General features: G+C 35.1%; 1 protein-coding gene across 1 annotated transcript; it reads right to left on the minus strand.

Moving 5' to 3' along the window:
• Window positions 1-2266: 2266 nt before the first annotated feature.
• Window positions 2267-8581, minus strand: LOC120069112 (catalytics). The gene is made up of 15 exons (XM_039020797.2): window positions 8280-8581; window positions 8040-8112; window positions 7923-7944; window positions 7761-7839; window positions 7577-7609; window positions 6974-7122; window positions 6566-6722; window positions 6073-6313; window positions 5492-5733; window positions 4799-5062; window positions 4583-4693; window positions 3945-4169; window positions 3651-3854; window positions 3384-3560; window positions 2267-2818 (listed from the first exon to the last, which is right to left on the minus strand). The coding sequence occupies exons 1-15, from the start codon at window positions 8538-8540 to the stop codon at window positions 2624-2626; spliced, it is 2433 nt and encodes an 810-aa protein (XP_038876725.1). The 5' UTR covers window positions 8541-8581; the 3' UTR covers window positions 2267-2623.
• Window positions 8582-13441: the final 4860 nt, after the last annotated feature.

Below are 13441 nucleotides of genomic sequence, written 5' to 3' on the forward strand. Positions count from 1 at the left end.
AAAGTTACAGAGATCATTATATGGATTGAAACAATCATGACGGATGTGGTACAGTCGCTAAGGATATTTATTGAAAGAAATATATCAAAATTATCCAATAGGTGTGTTTTTATAAAGAAATCACAATCAGGATTTGCTATTATAACTGTATAGGTTGATGACTTAAATATAATTGGCACTCCTGAAGAGCTTTCAAAGACAATAGAATATCTTAAAAAAGAATTTGAGATGAAAGATCTCGAAAAAATAAAATTTTACCTTAGTTTACAAATTGAGCATTTAGTAGATTGAATATTTATTCATCATTCAACTTATACAGGAAAAATTTTGAAAAGATTTTATATGGACAAAGCACATCCATTAAATATTCCAATGGAAGTCCGTTAATTGGATATAAAGAAAGATATATTTCGACCTCGAGAAGATAATGAAGAACTTCTTGGTCTTGAAGTACCATATCTTAGTGCAATTGGTGCACTTATGTATCTTGTTAATAATACAAGACCAGATATTGCATTTTCAGTAAATTTATTAGCTAGATACAACTTTTTTTTTACAAAAAGACATTGGAACGGAATTAAGGATATACTCTATTATCTCCGAGGAACAATCAATATGGGTTTGTTTTATTCAAATAAAAAAAATTTTGATCTAGTTGGTTATGCAAATTCTAGATATTTATCTGATCCACACAAAGCTAGATCTCAAACAGGTTATCTGTTCACATGTGGAGGAACTACTAAATCACGGTAATCGGTGAAACAAACTATAACAACCACTTCCTCAAATCATACTGAAATTCTTGCAATTCACGAGGCTAGTCGAGAATATGTATGGCTAAGGTCAATGACTCAACATATTCGTGAAACATGTAACTTGTCTTCTAATAAAAATCTTCGAACAATATTATACGAAGACAACACAACTTGCATAGCCCAAATCAAAGGAGGATATATTAAAGGAGATATAACAAAACATATTTCACCAAAACTTTTTTACACTCATGATCTTGAAGAAAATAACGATATCACTATACAACAAATTTGTTCAAAGGATAACCTAACAGACTTATTTACAAAGGTATTACCAACCACAACTTTTGAAAAATTGGTGCACAACATTGAAATGCGGCGACTCAGAGATCTTAAGTGATGTTTTCATGAGGGAAGTTAATATATTGTGTTATTTTAGGAGTATGTATTATATAAAATATGTATTTTTTTCCATCATTAGGATTTTTTCCCATTAGGTTTGTCTTAGTAAGGTTTTAACGAGACATATTATATATATATATATAAGGCATATTTCATATATATATGTGGACATCTAAAGGAAACTATTATGAATATTATAATAAAAAGTAGATGTTCATTGCTTAGTGTCTCAAAGGCCATGTACCACCATTCATATTGTCCATGTGTCTTGTTTCATGCTTGGCGTCCATATAAGTGGATTGATGGATCTTAAAATGATACATCCATTGGTGAGAAATCCACCCCAAATTCCACTAAAATTATCCATCGTCAAATTTTATAATTTTAGTTATATTATAATTTTTATTTTTATTTATTTATTATTATTATATTATAGTTTTCCATATCCGTATTTCCATTGTAGTTCTCAATTTTATAACACTTATTAGATATAACATCAAGATAGACTTGTTTGTGTCCATTAAACACAATTAAAAGCTCACCCATCTAAATTTAGAGACCAAGGATCTTGTAAAGTGCTTGGTCTTTTCGTTGTATTTGATAAAAGTTCTGCATGATGTTAAAGACAAATCTAATGTTGATACTTTTAAAAAATTATTACAATAAGTGAATTTGAGCTTCAAAATAATAGTAGTAATAATAATAAATGAATTTGAAATTTTGGATCAAGTAATTACATCATATTTGACAAAACTAATATGAACTACGATTAAAATAAATGTTTGAGAAAAGTTAAATTTACACTAAAAACACTAAAATAAAGTGAGTATGAAAATCAGGTTTAAATCAATTTCTTTCTTTGAAGTTCAACAAATGTGTTATGAGTTCTAAATCTAATCGATCAATATCTAATTTTAGATTCTATTCGACATTTTATAAAACCTCTTGACCTGATAAGTAAAATTCAAAATTTTAAAATCCTATAACAAGATCGTCTATTTTTTAATTCTTCTTAATATTGTGACTTTTTTAAGAATTGTAAAGTTCAAAAACCTATCCTACGCAAAACTAAAAATTTATAATAAATTTTAGAACTTGGGCACTCCAACACAAACCTTGAATTCAATCTCTTCATTTAGCATCTAATCTTCGAATTCTCACAATAAAATCATTACTCTTTTAGAATTTTGAGTTATGTTGAGAACAGAGTTATGCTGTTATTTATTCAACATTGGAATACAACCTGGAGATTTCCTTGGCAAGACACCACGATATCTGTCTTCTCTACCCAACTCAACCTCACTTTTGAACAACCAAAAACAGAGATGAGAAAACTTTAAAGACCACTTTTCTATTTCAACCTGACACATGATTTCCACCAAAAAATCAACCTAATTATGTGTACAACTATTTCAGAAAGGATATGATGTATATAAGACATTAGGATAATGCTAAATGCAGCAACATGATCAGGAAGGTTTCTGTGCAAGCATGGCCTCTAGAGATCCAGGGTCAGTTATGGGGGCTTTACAAGTGAAGTTTTGGCAAATCAAAGCCACTACCTTATCTGCAGCAAAATTGTTCTTCGCCATAACAGCAACGTTCCTATTGTTTCCTTCCCAAAATTGTAGTTCCGTGTCGTCTGTTGGATCGATGTGAATAACCTGCCATAAGTTGCCACAGAGAGAATCAATTAGACCCAGTTACAGAATAGAAACTAGTGGACGAGATTACCATATACAGAAGTGTTCAAATGACCTGATAATTCAAATAACTCAGACTACCCAACTCAAATTGTAAGGGTTGGGTTGGGTTGAATTTTTCTATTTTTTTCGGGTTTCAGTCGAGTCTCGGGGTTTTTTTTAGATTGACCCACCAAACCAAAATTGCATAGATATATATATTTCTTTTAGAATTGAGGAATTTGTGAATTTTTAATTATGTCTTTGTTTAAAGTTTGTAATAGATATTATGGATATTTGATATTTAATAATTAAGTTTTATGAGATTTTAGTTATTAGACATGTGTGGTAGATAAATTTAAGTATTTCAAATTAACAAGAAAAAAATAATAACCCGACAATCCAACTCGAATTTTAAGGGTTAAATTGGGTTGCCAACCCAAATTTTTTAGTTTGTCCAAAAAAAAAACCTCACAACCTAATCCAATCTATGTACGGCACCCCTACGGGATAGAAACTAGGAGGGGATTGCAGTGTCTGTACTTACAGTTCTATTGGGATCATATGAAGCATGAGCTGCAGCGAGGATAGTTTCAAACTGTGCCGAATTCTTATGGCCGACCAAGACAACTTGCTTTCTAGATGGAATTGAAAACATGTCAGCTGCACAACACATCAAAGGTACAGCCACAGCCATGTCCTTTAATCTTTTCTCGAAAACGGCCTGCATTCACAAAGAAAAGACAGCCAGTTAGTATCCCAAGAATCATACATCCAATACAATAGAAATATTCATCGCAAGGAGTCTACTGACCAGAAGATGCTCAGCGTTCTGTCTGTAATGGTTGGACCTACTTCCAGAAACCAGTGAGGATAACCTGATAAGATTGATAGCTGAAACCGAGTTCCCAGATGGCTCAGCCCCATCATGATCTTCCTTCACCCGTAGAAGAACAGATGCGTCTTCACCAGTAGTATTGTAGTACCCTCCACCCTCTCTATCAAGAAACAGCTCATCCTACAAAGGGAGCCAACAGTGATCCTAACTTAATATTTGAATTCTAAAGCCGATATGCTTAGCAAAGTAACAAGAACAGTGTTTTCTTGCCTGGGTGGCTTGAAGTTCTATTGCCCAGACTAACCAATTCAGTCCACCACCATATTCATAGAGATCAAGTAACCCTCCAATTAGAAATGCATAGTCGTCAAGAAATCCAGGAGCTTTGGATGGCCCATTCCTGAAACTATGTTGTAACCGATGCGTTTGTTCATCGTAAAGCTTTGTCCTAATAAAAAGAGCAGCTTTCTCCGCAACCTCAAAGTACTCTTTTGCCTGAAAATCATGAAGACAGTAACCAATAAGTGAGCTCCAATGAATCAATTACTTTTGTGTTTTGTCTCCCTCTTTCTGTTGATATAATGAAAATCTAAAGGCAATTCAAATTCCAAAATGAAAATTCAAGCAAATGCACCCTTCTATCTAAAAAAATGTACAAGCAACCTGATCCTTGAACACCCCTTCATATCTAAAAAATGTACAAGCACTTGTAGAATTCAAACGATGATTCAATCTACACTTTATTTGTTTAAAAAAGTATATCGTAAACACTGCCCATATGTTTATCTCAAAATCAGAGGAAACCACTATTTTTTCCACCATTTCCATACAATCTTAGAACTTGTATTACCTAGAGAAGTTATTAACTCTTCCCATGGAGTTATATAAGAACATAAAAGTAATCTTACATCGCAGCCAACAACTGGAAAGTAGAATCTTGTGCCCTCCTTTTCATTCCCGAGAATCTTTGAGGCTCTTGCAAACGATGAGATTGTCAGCCCATTCCATGAAACAATTACCTAGGAGAAGTGCCAAGCATTAGAAGTTTGCGAACGACAACGCAAAGATACAAAAAACACATATAGGTTAAGTGGTTAAATCAAGTAAATGTTTTGATGGAATACCTTATCATCCAGATGTGGCTTTGGTCGATGCTCTCTTACTTTAAAAAGCTTTTGCCTACATTCCCCCAAAATCTCAAGATATTTTTCAACAGGCATGCCATGTTTTGATGCCATCTCAGATACACTTTTCATCTCAATAAGAACATTCTTTCCTTTGAATTCACCATGAGGATCACTCAATCTGGAAAGATCACAATTTCCTGAAGGCTTTATGTAATAATGATCCCTGAAGAAATCTGCATGCTCACCAAGTATGTCATCGAGCTAAAAGAAGCAAAGAAGAATGCTAAGAATTAATATTTACTCTTAATGATGAAATAATTTCCCCATTCATATTGAACAGACGGAGACATTTCATCTTGCTTCTCAAATTTTTATGTCGTATCCTATTTTTGGAATAACAAGTTGATGCATCGAACTTCAAATTCAGTTATCCATAATTTCATTGGCGATTGTGGAAAATTTCATAATACTCATCTCTCTCTTATAAATAACTTCATCTTTATAATAACTCAGGACAAGAAAATCGAACAAGGGACAATTTTAGATGCAAAGGAGAAGATTGGTGGATATTCGAATTAGGCATATTTCTATTCTACTTTAAGATGGAATGGGAAGGACAAGTCCACTAAAGTAGAAAAACATACAAAACATAGTGAGGTGTAGTAAAGCACAAACAAAGTTGATGCAAACCTCTTTACTTGTCCACACATAGAAGGCCCCTTCTTTTTTTCTTGTAGCTCCTTCAGATTCAGCACTATCAGCATCCTCTGCAGAAAATATTTCGCCTTGGGGTCCAATCATGTTTCTCCGCAGATAATCAAGAACATCACGAGATACACATGAATAAGAGGCATCCTTGGTTATCGAAAAAGCATCCAGATAAACATTTGTAATCTGTCCTTGATCATAAAGCATCTTCTCAAAGTGGGGAACTGTTCAGAAAAGAAAAAATAGAACTAACCATTTAGCATAACAACATAGTACAAATAAAGATCCATTTTCATTCACGCTTCTTCTCGAAAATCTCACAGGAGCAGAGAAGTTGACTGAACAAAAGGAAATGAATAGTTGCAATTCAGCATTTGCCCACATGCTTCAAGTACACTTCATGTTTTGATGATAAGAACATCTTTGTAACTATTTAAATTGAAAAGTCACATTAGTAATGAACAAAACATGCAAGATTTTCTTATATAATGAAGTTAAGACTGATAATTAAAGTCAAACACAGAATCTAGAAGAAAAAATGAACACATGAACCAAATACTAACCATGCCAGCACTCATCCACACTATATCTGTGAAAGCCACCTCCAACATGGTCATGAATACCCCCTCTTGCCATACATTGGAGACCAAAAGTGACCATATTCAGGCTTTCCTCTGCTTCATCTGACTTCCCAGATTCTTCCAATTTTTTGGCATAATAAAGCATAAGTTGAACCTCAACTGGTCTCGGAAATTTAGGAGATGAACCAAATCCACCGAAATTTGGATCATAGCTTTGAGAAAGCTACAATAAACGTCAAATAAGTTCAAAAGGAAGTATGTCTTTCGGTACTAAGACTTCTTGCATCAGACTAAGGGACTCTGGAAATGCTAAATAGCAGTGGAAACGAAATACATAAAGATCCAGATTTTTTCTTCTAAGTTGAAGAGCAAAAACACATGCAATGTGACCCCTCTTTCTTCTAGTGCTATGCAAATGAATGCACATAGACATAAAACCAATAAAGACCAAATTTCGATGAATTGAGAGTTATACTTGCACAGCACATAAACGTAGTGCATTTTGTGGGAGTTCTTCTGGCAATTTATTAGAACTTGCAGTAGCAGACAAGGCCTCAGAAAGTTGTTCAATAGCAAAAGTTCCACTCTTGACAAGAACATCTCTTTTATTATCCCATGCTTCCTTCACTTTCCTGAAAACATAAAAATACTAAGGTCATTTGGAGAAAAAATAAAATTGAAAGTTAAAAGGTTTTAAATATGAAAATAGAATGCATCTGACTAGCAAACCATTTAGTAGCACCCATAACATTCCTGACCTAATATGATCAAGAAACCAGAGACCATAATAGTGAGAGAGTGGAGGTTTGTTTTGGTGGGGGGGGTGCGGGGGTTGGTGTTGGTGTTTGAAAGAGCAGCATAGTATGTCTAACGACTTCTTTACCTAAGGACGGTCTTAAATCCAGGTCTCCCGTATTTATCATCAGGTGGAAAGTAAGTCCCACCCATCAAAGGTTTCAAATCAGGAGAGAGAAAGACACTGAGCGGCCAACCCCCACCACTATAAAGAGCCTGAACATATGTCATGTACACCTGAAATGGAACAGATCTATTAAGTTTAGCACACCAAAGAAGCATTATTTGCTTAAATATATATACAAAAAAAAAAAAAAAATTATAATCATCAAATACAGTTCATAATTACAAGATCTCGATGACCAGTGAAAGGAAAATTTCATGATTACTTAGATAACTGATAGAGCCACTGAACAAAGCCATAAACTAGGTTTTAGTAGTGCAGCATCGTCCACAGTGCAACAAAGCGAGATGACAAGACAAAACTCAGATCAGCAGCAAAAAGATAACTCAAATGCCAAGTCCATCCTCGAGGAGAAAACATACATCTTATGAACTTTAAGATTTGTTTTGAGTTCAACAACATCAAAGGTAGGAGATTTGAACATTTGAGCTCTCTTGGTAAAAAAATATATGCCTAACCTGGTTGATTTATGAACTTAACATTTTGAAAATTATCCTCATTGTGTACCTTATCAACATCTGGTCGCTCCTCACGATCAACCTGCTCCACCAGCATATAAAAATGTGAATAAACAGAATCAGAAGGGATTTCAAAGATAATATCTATTTTGCAAACAGGAAATAAACCCATTTGTTAGATTAGATATTCAAGCTATGAAAGGAACATCCAATTGATACTAATTTGAGCTGACCTTGATACTGATAAACCAATCATTTAACAGTTTGGCTACCTCTTCATTCTCAAACGATTCAACTTCCATAACATGACACCTAATTGAATAAGTCAGAAGCCTCAATTATTCATATGCATCAAGAAGAAACCATATAGAACACTTCGAAAATCAAGACCTCACCAATGGCAGGTGCTGTATCCAACTTCAGACAAAACCAGCAGGAAAAAAGAACAATGAATCAACCTCATCATCAACCAACTAAAACAACTTTGACCTGTAAGTAAGATTTAGATTTACTAGATAAGAAGATAGGCACGTTTCTCTTCTGAGCTTCCGCAAATGCTTCCTCTCCCCACGGATACCAATTAACCTTAAAACAAACCCAAAACCCGTCAAATGTCAAGATTCCCCCAAAAGAAAACTTCTAAACAATCCAACCATAGCTCAGTGGCTGAGACAGTAGAAATACAGCCAAACACCAATTCAGCCAAAGAAACAAGTGAAACACACACCAGAAGAGAAGAGAAAGTGAATTACCGGATTATGGGCATGCTGCAAGAGATAAGGACTGTGCTCAGTGGCAAGGTGGTTGGTGTAGTTGTGAGGGTGAGCGCTACCACCGGAGGACTGTGCAGCCATGGCGAGGAGCTTGTGAGGGTAAATGGGTGTAGATAAACGGAATGAAAAAGGCGAAGAAGGAAAGGGAAAGCGTGGGAATGGAAGTGAGGGTGACTTTGGAGAGGAATCGGAGGGGTTGCAGTGGCGGAGGAAGCGGCGGAGGGAAAGAATTCTGAGCATAGAGGAAGGGAATTGAGAAGGAAAAAAATGGAAAAGGGTTGGGTTAAAGAGAGGGCGCCATGTGTGTGGAAATGAAGGACACGACGAGGCAAAGAAGCCATGTCGTGGTTTGATTCTGTTTTGATGCCATTGTTCGTTTGCCAAGTGGACCGCTCATCAGTTTCATCCTATTAGCCGCCCAATGAGAGAAGAAAATTTTCTGCGAGTAATTGGTTAGATTATAATAGGGGTTGTTCGAGAGTGCTTAGAGGATACAAAAGGTTTAAAGTTCACATGTGTGGATAGTTCATATATTTGTGGAGTTCATATGTATTTAAAAGTGTAGTTGTTTTGTTTGAATTCATATTTTTGTATTTGAAATGTAAAGTTGAGTTCATATATTAAAGATATCTAGTTTATTTTTTTTAACTCCAAAATAATCTACTTTTTGTTTTGAAACTTTTTATTCAATTATTCTACCTATGATTTGTTTAAATAAAATGTGGATTGAATTTTTTCTAAATATACATAAATTTTTTATAATCCTCAAATATAGTCTAAGGTTTAATTTTGGATTTTTCATTCCTTTCTTTTAAACAAAAGCAAATATTTTACACATTTGATTCCTATTAGTTGATTCGTGAAGTTATACAAGATTATTTAGAATCATTTGATAAATACAAAAGTGGACACATATATTATGTGGAATACCCTCAAAATATATATATAATAGGATGTCCCTATTGATAGCCATTATACTTGTTGGTCAAAAAGTAAATACTAGCTTATATATAGGCCACATTCTCCAACCATGTTTACAAGGTGCACAAAAAATAAATGTCTATATTATGGATAAACAGATGGCCAAGTTACATACACAAAAAATAATAATAATAATAGTTCATAGACATCCATAACATAGCTCCAAGTCAGTTAGTTTTGCCTAACAAATGCATGCAATAGCTTCTTTCGACTGGGGAATGACAAGAAAACAATATATTTTCTAAATATCAACCACCACGAGATCTATAAGAGCCACCTGATCATGTTCCTCCAAACCCTCAACCTGATAGATCTGCTTGACGACTTCCTTTTGCCTCCCAAACTCTTGCTCATATTTCTCTTTTTGCCATGATACGAGCTCTACTCATTTAATTTTCTTGGATGTCCATGGTTGTTTGGACCATGTTGAGAAACTGAGATTGGAATGTATCCTCTTGTGCTTGCTTCCTCTTGAAGCATTGTTGGGTCTGATACGCCTACTAAAATGTGTATATGAGAAAACCTCATCCATACCATCAACAGTTGACCTATTCTCAAACAATTGTCTTCTGGTTATTCATTATTTTGAGAATCATCCATATTTTTTGCCATTTCAGATGCCTGATCAATAGGAGTCTGACAAGTTTCACTAGTATCTCTATTCTTCCAAAAAATAAGGGAAAGTTCATCAAAGTGATGGAATGGTTTGTGCCTCATGTCCTTCACGTTGGGATGTGATTATAAATGAATATATATTAGATTAGGAAAAAGTAATCAATTGTGATAAAATACTGTAATATATTAGCTTACTCGAACCCGTAAATCAAGCATATCATTTTCTGCATCCACACACTTGAACTCCTCATTCCATCGAAACTGCTACATGCGTTGCTCAACATCTCATTAATTGTTGTATATTGTCATTTTAAGAACCGAACCTTGCACTCTATGGTTGATGTCACGATGCCACAATTAGGAACTTTCTCATGCAATATACGTTCGAGTTATTGTAAATAGTCAAGCTTGAAATTTCCATTGTCAACTCGCCACCCATTCTCGACCAAATGCATTAACGATTCAACCAGCTTTACATCTTTCTGTTGAGGATGATGCCCTAAACTCTCATTGGGTCCTATAGTTTGTAAACAATGTATTGAACAAACGCTTTTGATGTAATAATATGAGATATTTTCTTCATTGTTGTCTATGAAACATGAGATGTTTTATTTGCTTTACCACAAACCAATAATATAAGATCCCTGGTTGTCGTTGTAACTTAAGCATGTATGTGGATACATATAGGTGGATCATGCCTTAAGTGATAACCAAAATGGTCTGTAGTATATGTATATAGGAGGGAAACCTTATCCTGGTGAAGCTACGGATGCAGCCTGCTTTGTAGATAGTTACAAGTGTTGTGACGTGCTACAGATGGTCTGATCCTGATCATTCATGTGGAGACATATGAGCGGGGGCGTCCTATACAAAGGAGTTTGTATAAGACCGGACCACAAAGTGTATAGTCTCGTTATATAATGTCATTCATGACAGAGACTTCACTTCACTAGGATGACCATAGGTAACATGACCTTAATCCTAAGTGAGTTGGGAACTCCTGCCTTTGAGGGCGATCCTTTGATTTGCATGCGTGTGAGTGGCCAGATTGCCGACTCAAACCTACCACTTTGGGGATTCATCTGATTTGGGAGTTGGAAACTCAGCTACATAAGATGAAATTCACTTCTTCCCCGAAACAGGAGTAAGTAAATAGATTGCTCCCTTAAGGGCTAATTCCGGGGTTTGAATGATGTGGCACCACACACTTTCTCATGGCCTGAGAGGTGTCCGCTCATGGTTGGCCCAGCTGTACTTACTACATCTGTGAAGGGTTATCGTACTGTTGACTGGTTATATCCGATGGACATAGAAATATATCTGTGGTGAGAAGAGTGCAGCTGTCGGTCTTTAGTGGAGTGCCCGACAGTTAACGGATGGTGGATCTCGTGGCTAAAGAGTTTAGTCAGCTATTCACGTACCATTGAAGCTTCAAGCTACAAGTCCATAAGGTCCCCTTGGTAGCTCAATGGATTCAAGTTGAGAATCAGTTTTTGGGTCAGTTTGAAGTGTACAAATTGACAAGAGGAAGTTTGATTGTATATGATATGATTAAACTGGTTCAATTATATATGATATAGTTGACATGATATATGAGTTACATTAATTTGAGGAAAATGATATAAATATGATTTATATCAAGTAAAGAAGGAAAGGACTATGGTTTAAATGTTGCATATGATGTGATATTAAAACTATAGGTTATAAATATAATATGATAAGTTAGTTATTATATTTATTTATAATTAAAACAATTATGAGATAATTATTGGTAGTTTTCTCCATAACCGTGCATGAAAGTGGGAGGTTTCATTGAGTTTTTCATAACTAAAGGATAAAATGAAAATGGTTTTCATTTTGGAAAAGGAATCGGATAATCACTTCGCAAGTTGTACATTACCTATCGTTTAGCTAACGAGAGCCTACATGATAGCTCAAGTGTTTCCTAAACAATCATGTACACGCAAAATTTGCTAAACGACCGTGTAGCTTTTACTAAGTGATCGTGCGCCTGAGAGAGATTCATTAAATGATCATCTAAACGATCAGACTTGATTACCTATATGATTGTGTACCTTTACTAAACGATCAAGCATCAGTCTATACGATAGTCTCTAAACTCTCTCACTTGCTTGGTCGTTGAATACGATCGTTCTTTCTTCCTTCCCTCTATCAAATCCAGCACAGCCCACACCTCCTGGATTCTCACTCCGAGAATACCAAGGTCACTAAATAGTGGTGTACTCCTTGCTGCTTGTTCATGGAGAAGACAGTTCGTTTGCTGAACGAGAGCGACAGATTTGGGTAGACGATCACAGCGACAGTGAGAGGTGCTGTTCTTGACAAAAGTAAGAGATAAACAGAGGAAGAGTTCTTCAAAGGTAAGTCTCTCGTTTCTTTATATTTAATTTATTGAAAGCATGTCGTAATTTTTTCTGAAGTGCATAACTTGTATGTATGTTTGTGAATGCTTGTTTTTCTGTCACAATGAATTTGGAACGATCTTGTTTCCACTCATAGGTTCTCTTTGATAAGAGTTCCTTCACTTTGACCTTTGAGCTTTGACCAAATGTATTTTGTTTATCTTGTAGTGGTCATCCATTAACTACATGCATTTACATATTTAATTGAATTAAAAAAAAAGGAATACAAAGACAAACAATTTTAGGGGTACGAATTACGTAAGACATATTTTATAAAGAAACAAGAAAATTGTTTGAGCTTATAGATAACGTGAAATAAAGCCAAATAAAGTTAAATTCATAACAAAGCAGTTTTAAAGATAAAATATTTCTTCATGATGCTTGTTCCCATGCATCAAATATTCTACTCACCAAATCATCCCTTAAGTTGGTCCATTCATTAGATGTTTCAAAAAATTGTATATTATCCTTGCCGAATCCACCAGATGTAGAGTCTTCATCCTCTAGTGCTTCCAACATTGCAGCTGGCCCCATCTCTCTGATGATTAGGTTGTGAAGCAGGCAACATACAATTATTGTTCGACATTGAACCTTCACTAGGTAAAATGACTTCCCATGAAGAATTGCTCCACTGACCCTTCACTGGGTAAAATGACTTCCCATGAAGAATTGCTCCACTGACCCTTCAACATGCCAAATGCGAGTGTTTCATATTGAAAAATTCCCTTGGATTATCCGATGCATTTCCAGCACCACGCCATTATGAAAAGTGATATTGTTCCCCCCCTATACGGTGCTAATAAACCTTTAGCATTGGGATATCTAGCATCCCGCAAGTAGTAATAATTTAAATATGTTATATAAATAATTAATTAACAAGTTATTTGAGTTTGAATACATAAAATGTAGTCCTAAATAATTCATATACCCTATGGGAATTTCAATCTGATAGGTCGAGAAATTGCATCCCTAAGCACTTTAGAATAGGCTGCGGACCCTTCCCACCCTGAGATCATGAACATGAACTCTCCATTCGGAGAACAAATACCTATAAAGTACAAATACTTAATGCGAGGCAAAGAATTCGTATCAAACACGTATCAGATATCAATACTTCCAAAT

Source organism: Benincasa hispida, chromosome 9 (genome assembly GCF_027475165.1).
Source record: "Benincasa hispida cultivar pf3 chromosome 9, pf3_genome.v1.1, whole genome shotgun sequence".
NCBI lineage: Eukaryota > Viridiplantae > Streptophyta > Magnoliopsida > Cucurbitales > Cucurbitaceae > Benincasa > Benincasa hispida.

Excerpts from the sequence above, each read along its gene's own strand:
- LOC120069112 (XM_039020797.2), bottom strand. The coding sequence starts at position 8,540 with ATGCTCAGAATTCTTTCCCTCCGCCGCTTCCTCCGCCACTGCAACCCC. Across the intron at positions 6,723-6,973 it reads GGATTTAAGACCGTCCTTAG|GAAAGTGAAGGAAGCATGGG; the intron begins GTAAAGAAGTCG and ends TTATGTTTTCAG. Across the intron at positions 3,855-3,944 it reads TAGAACTTCAAGCCACCCAG|GATGAGCTGTTTCTTGATAG; the intron begins GCAAGAAAACAC and ends CTCCCTTTGTAG.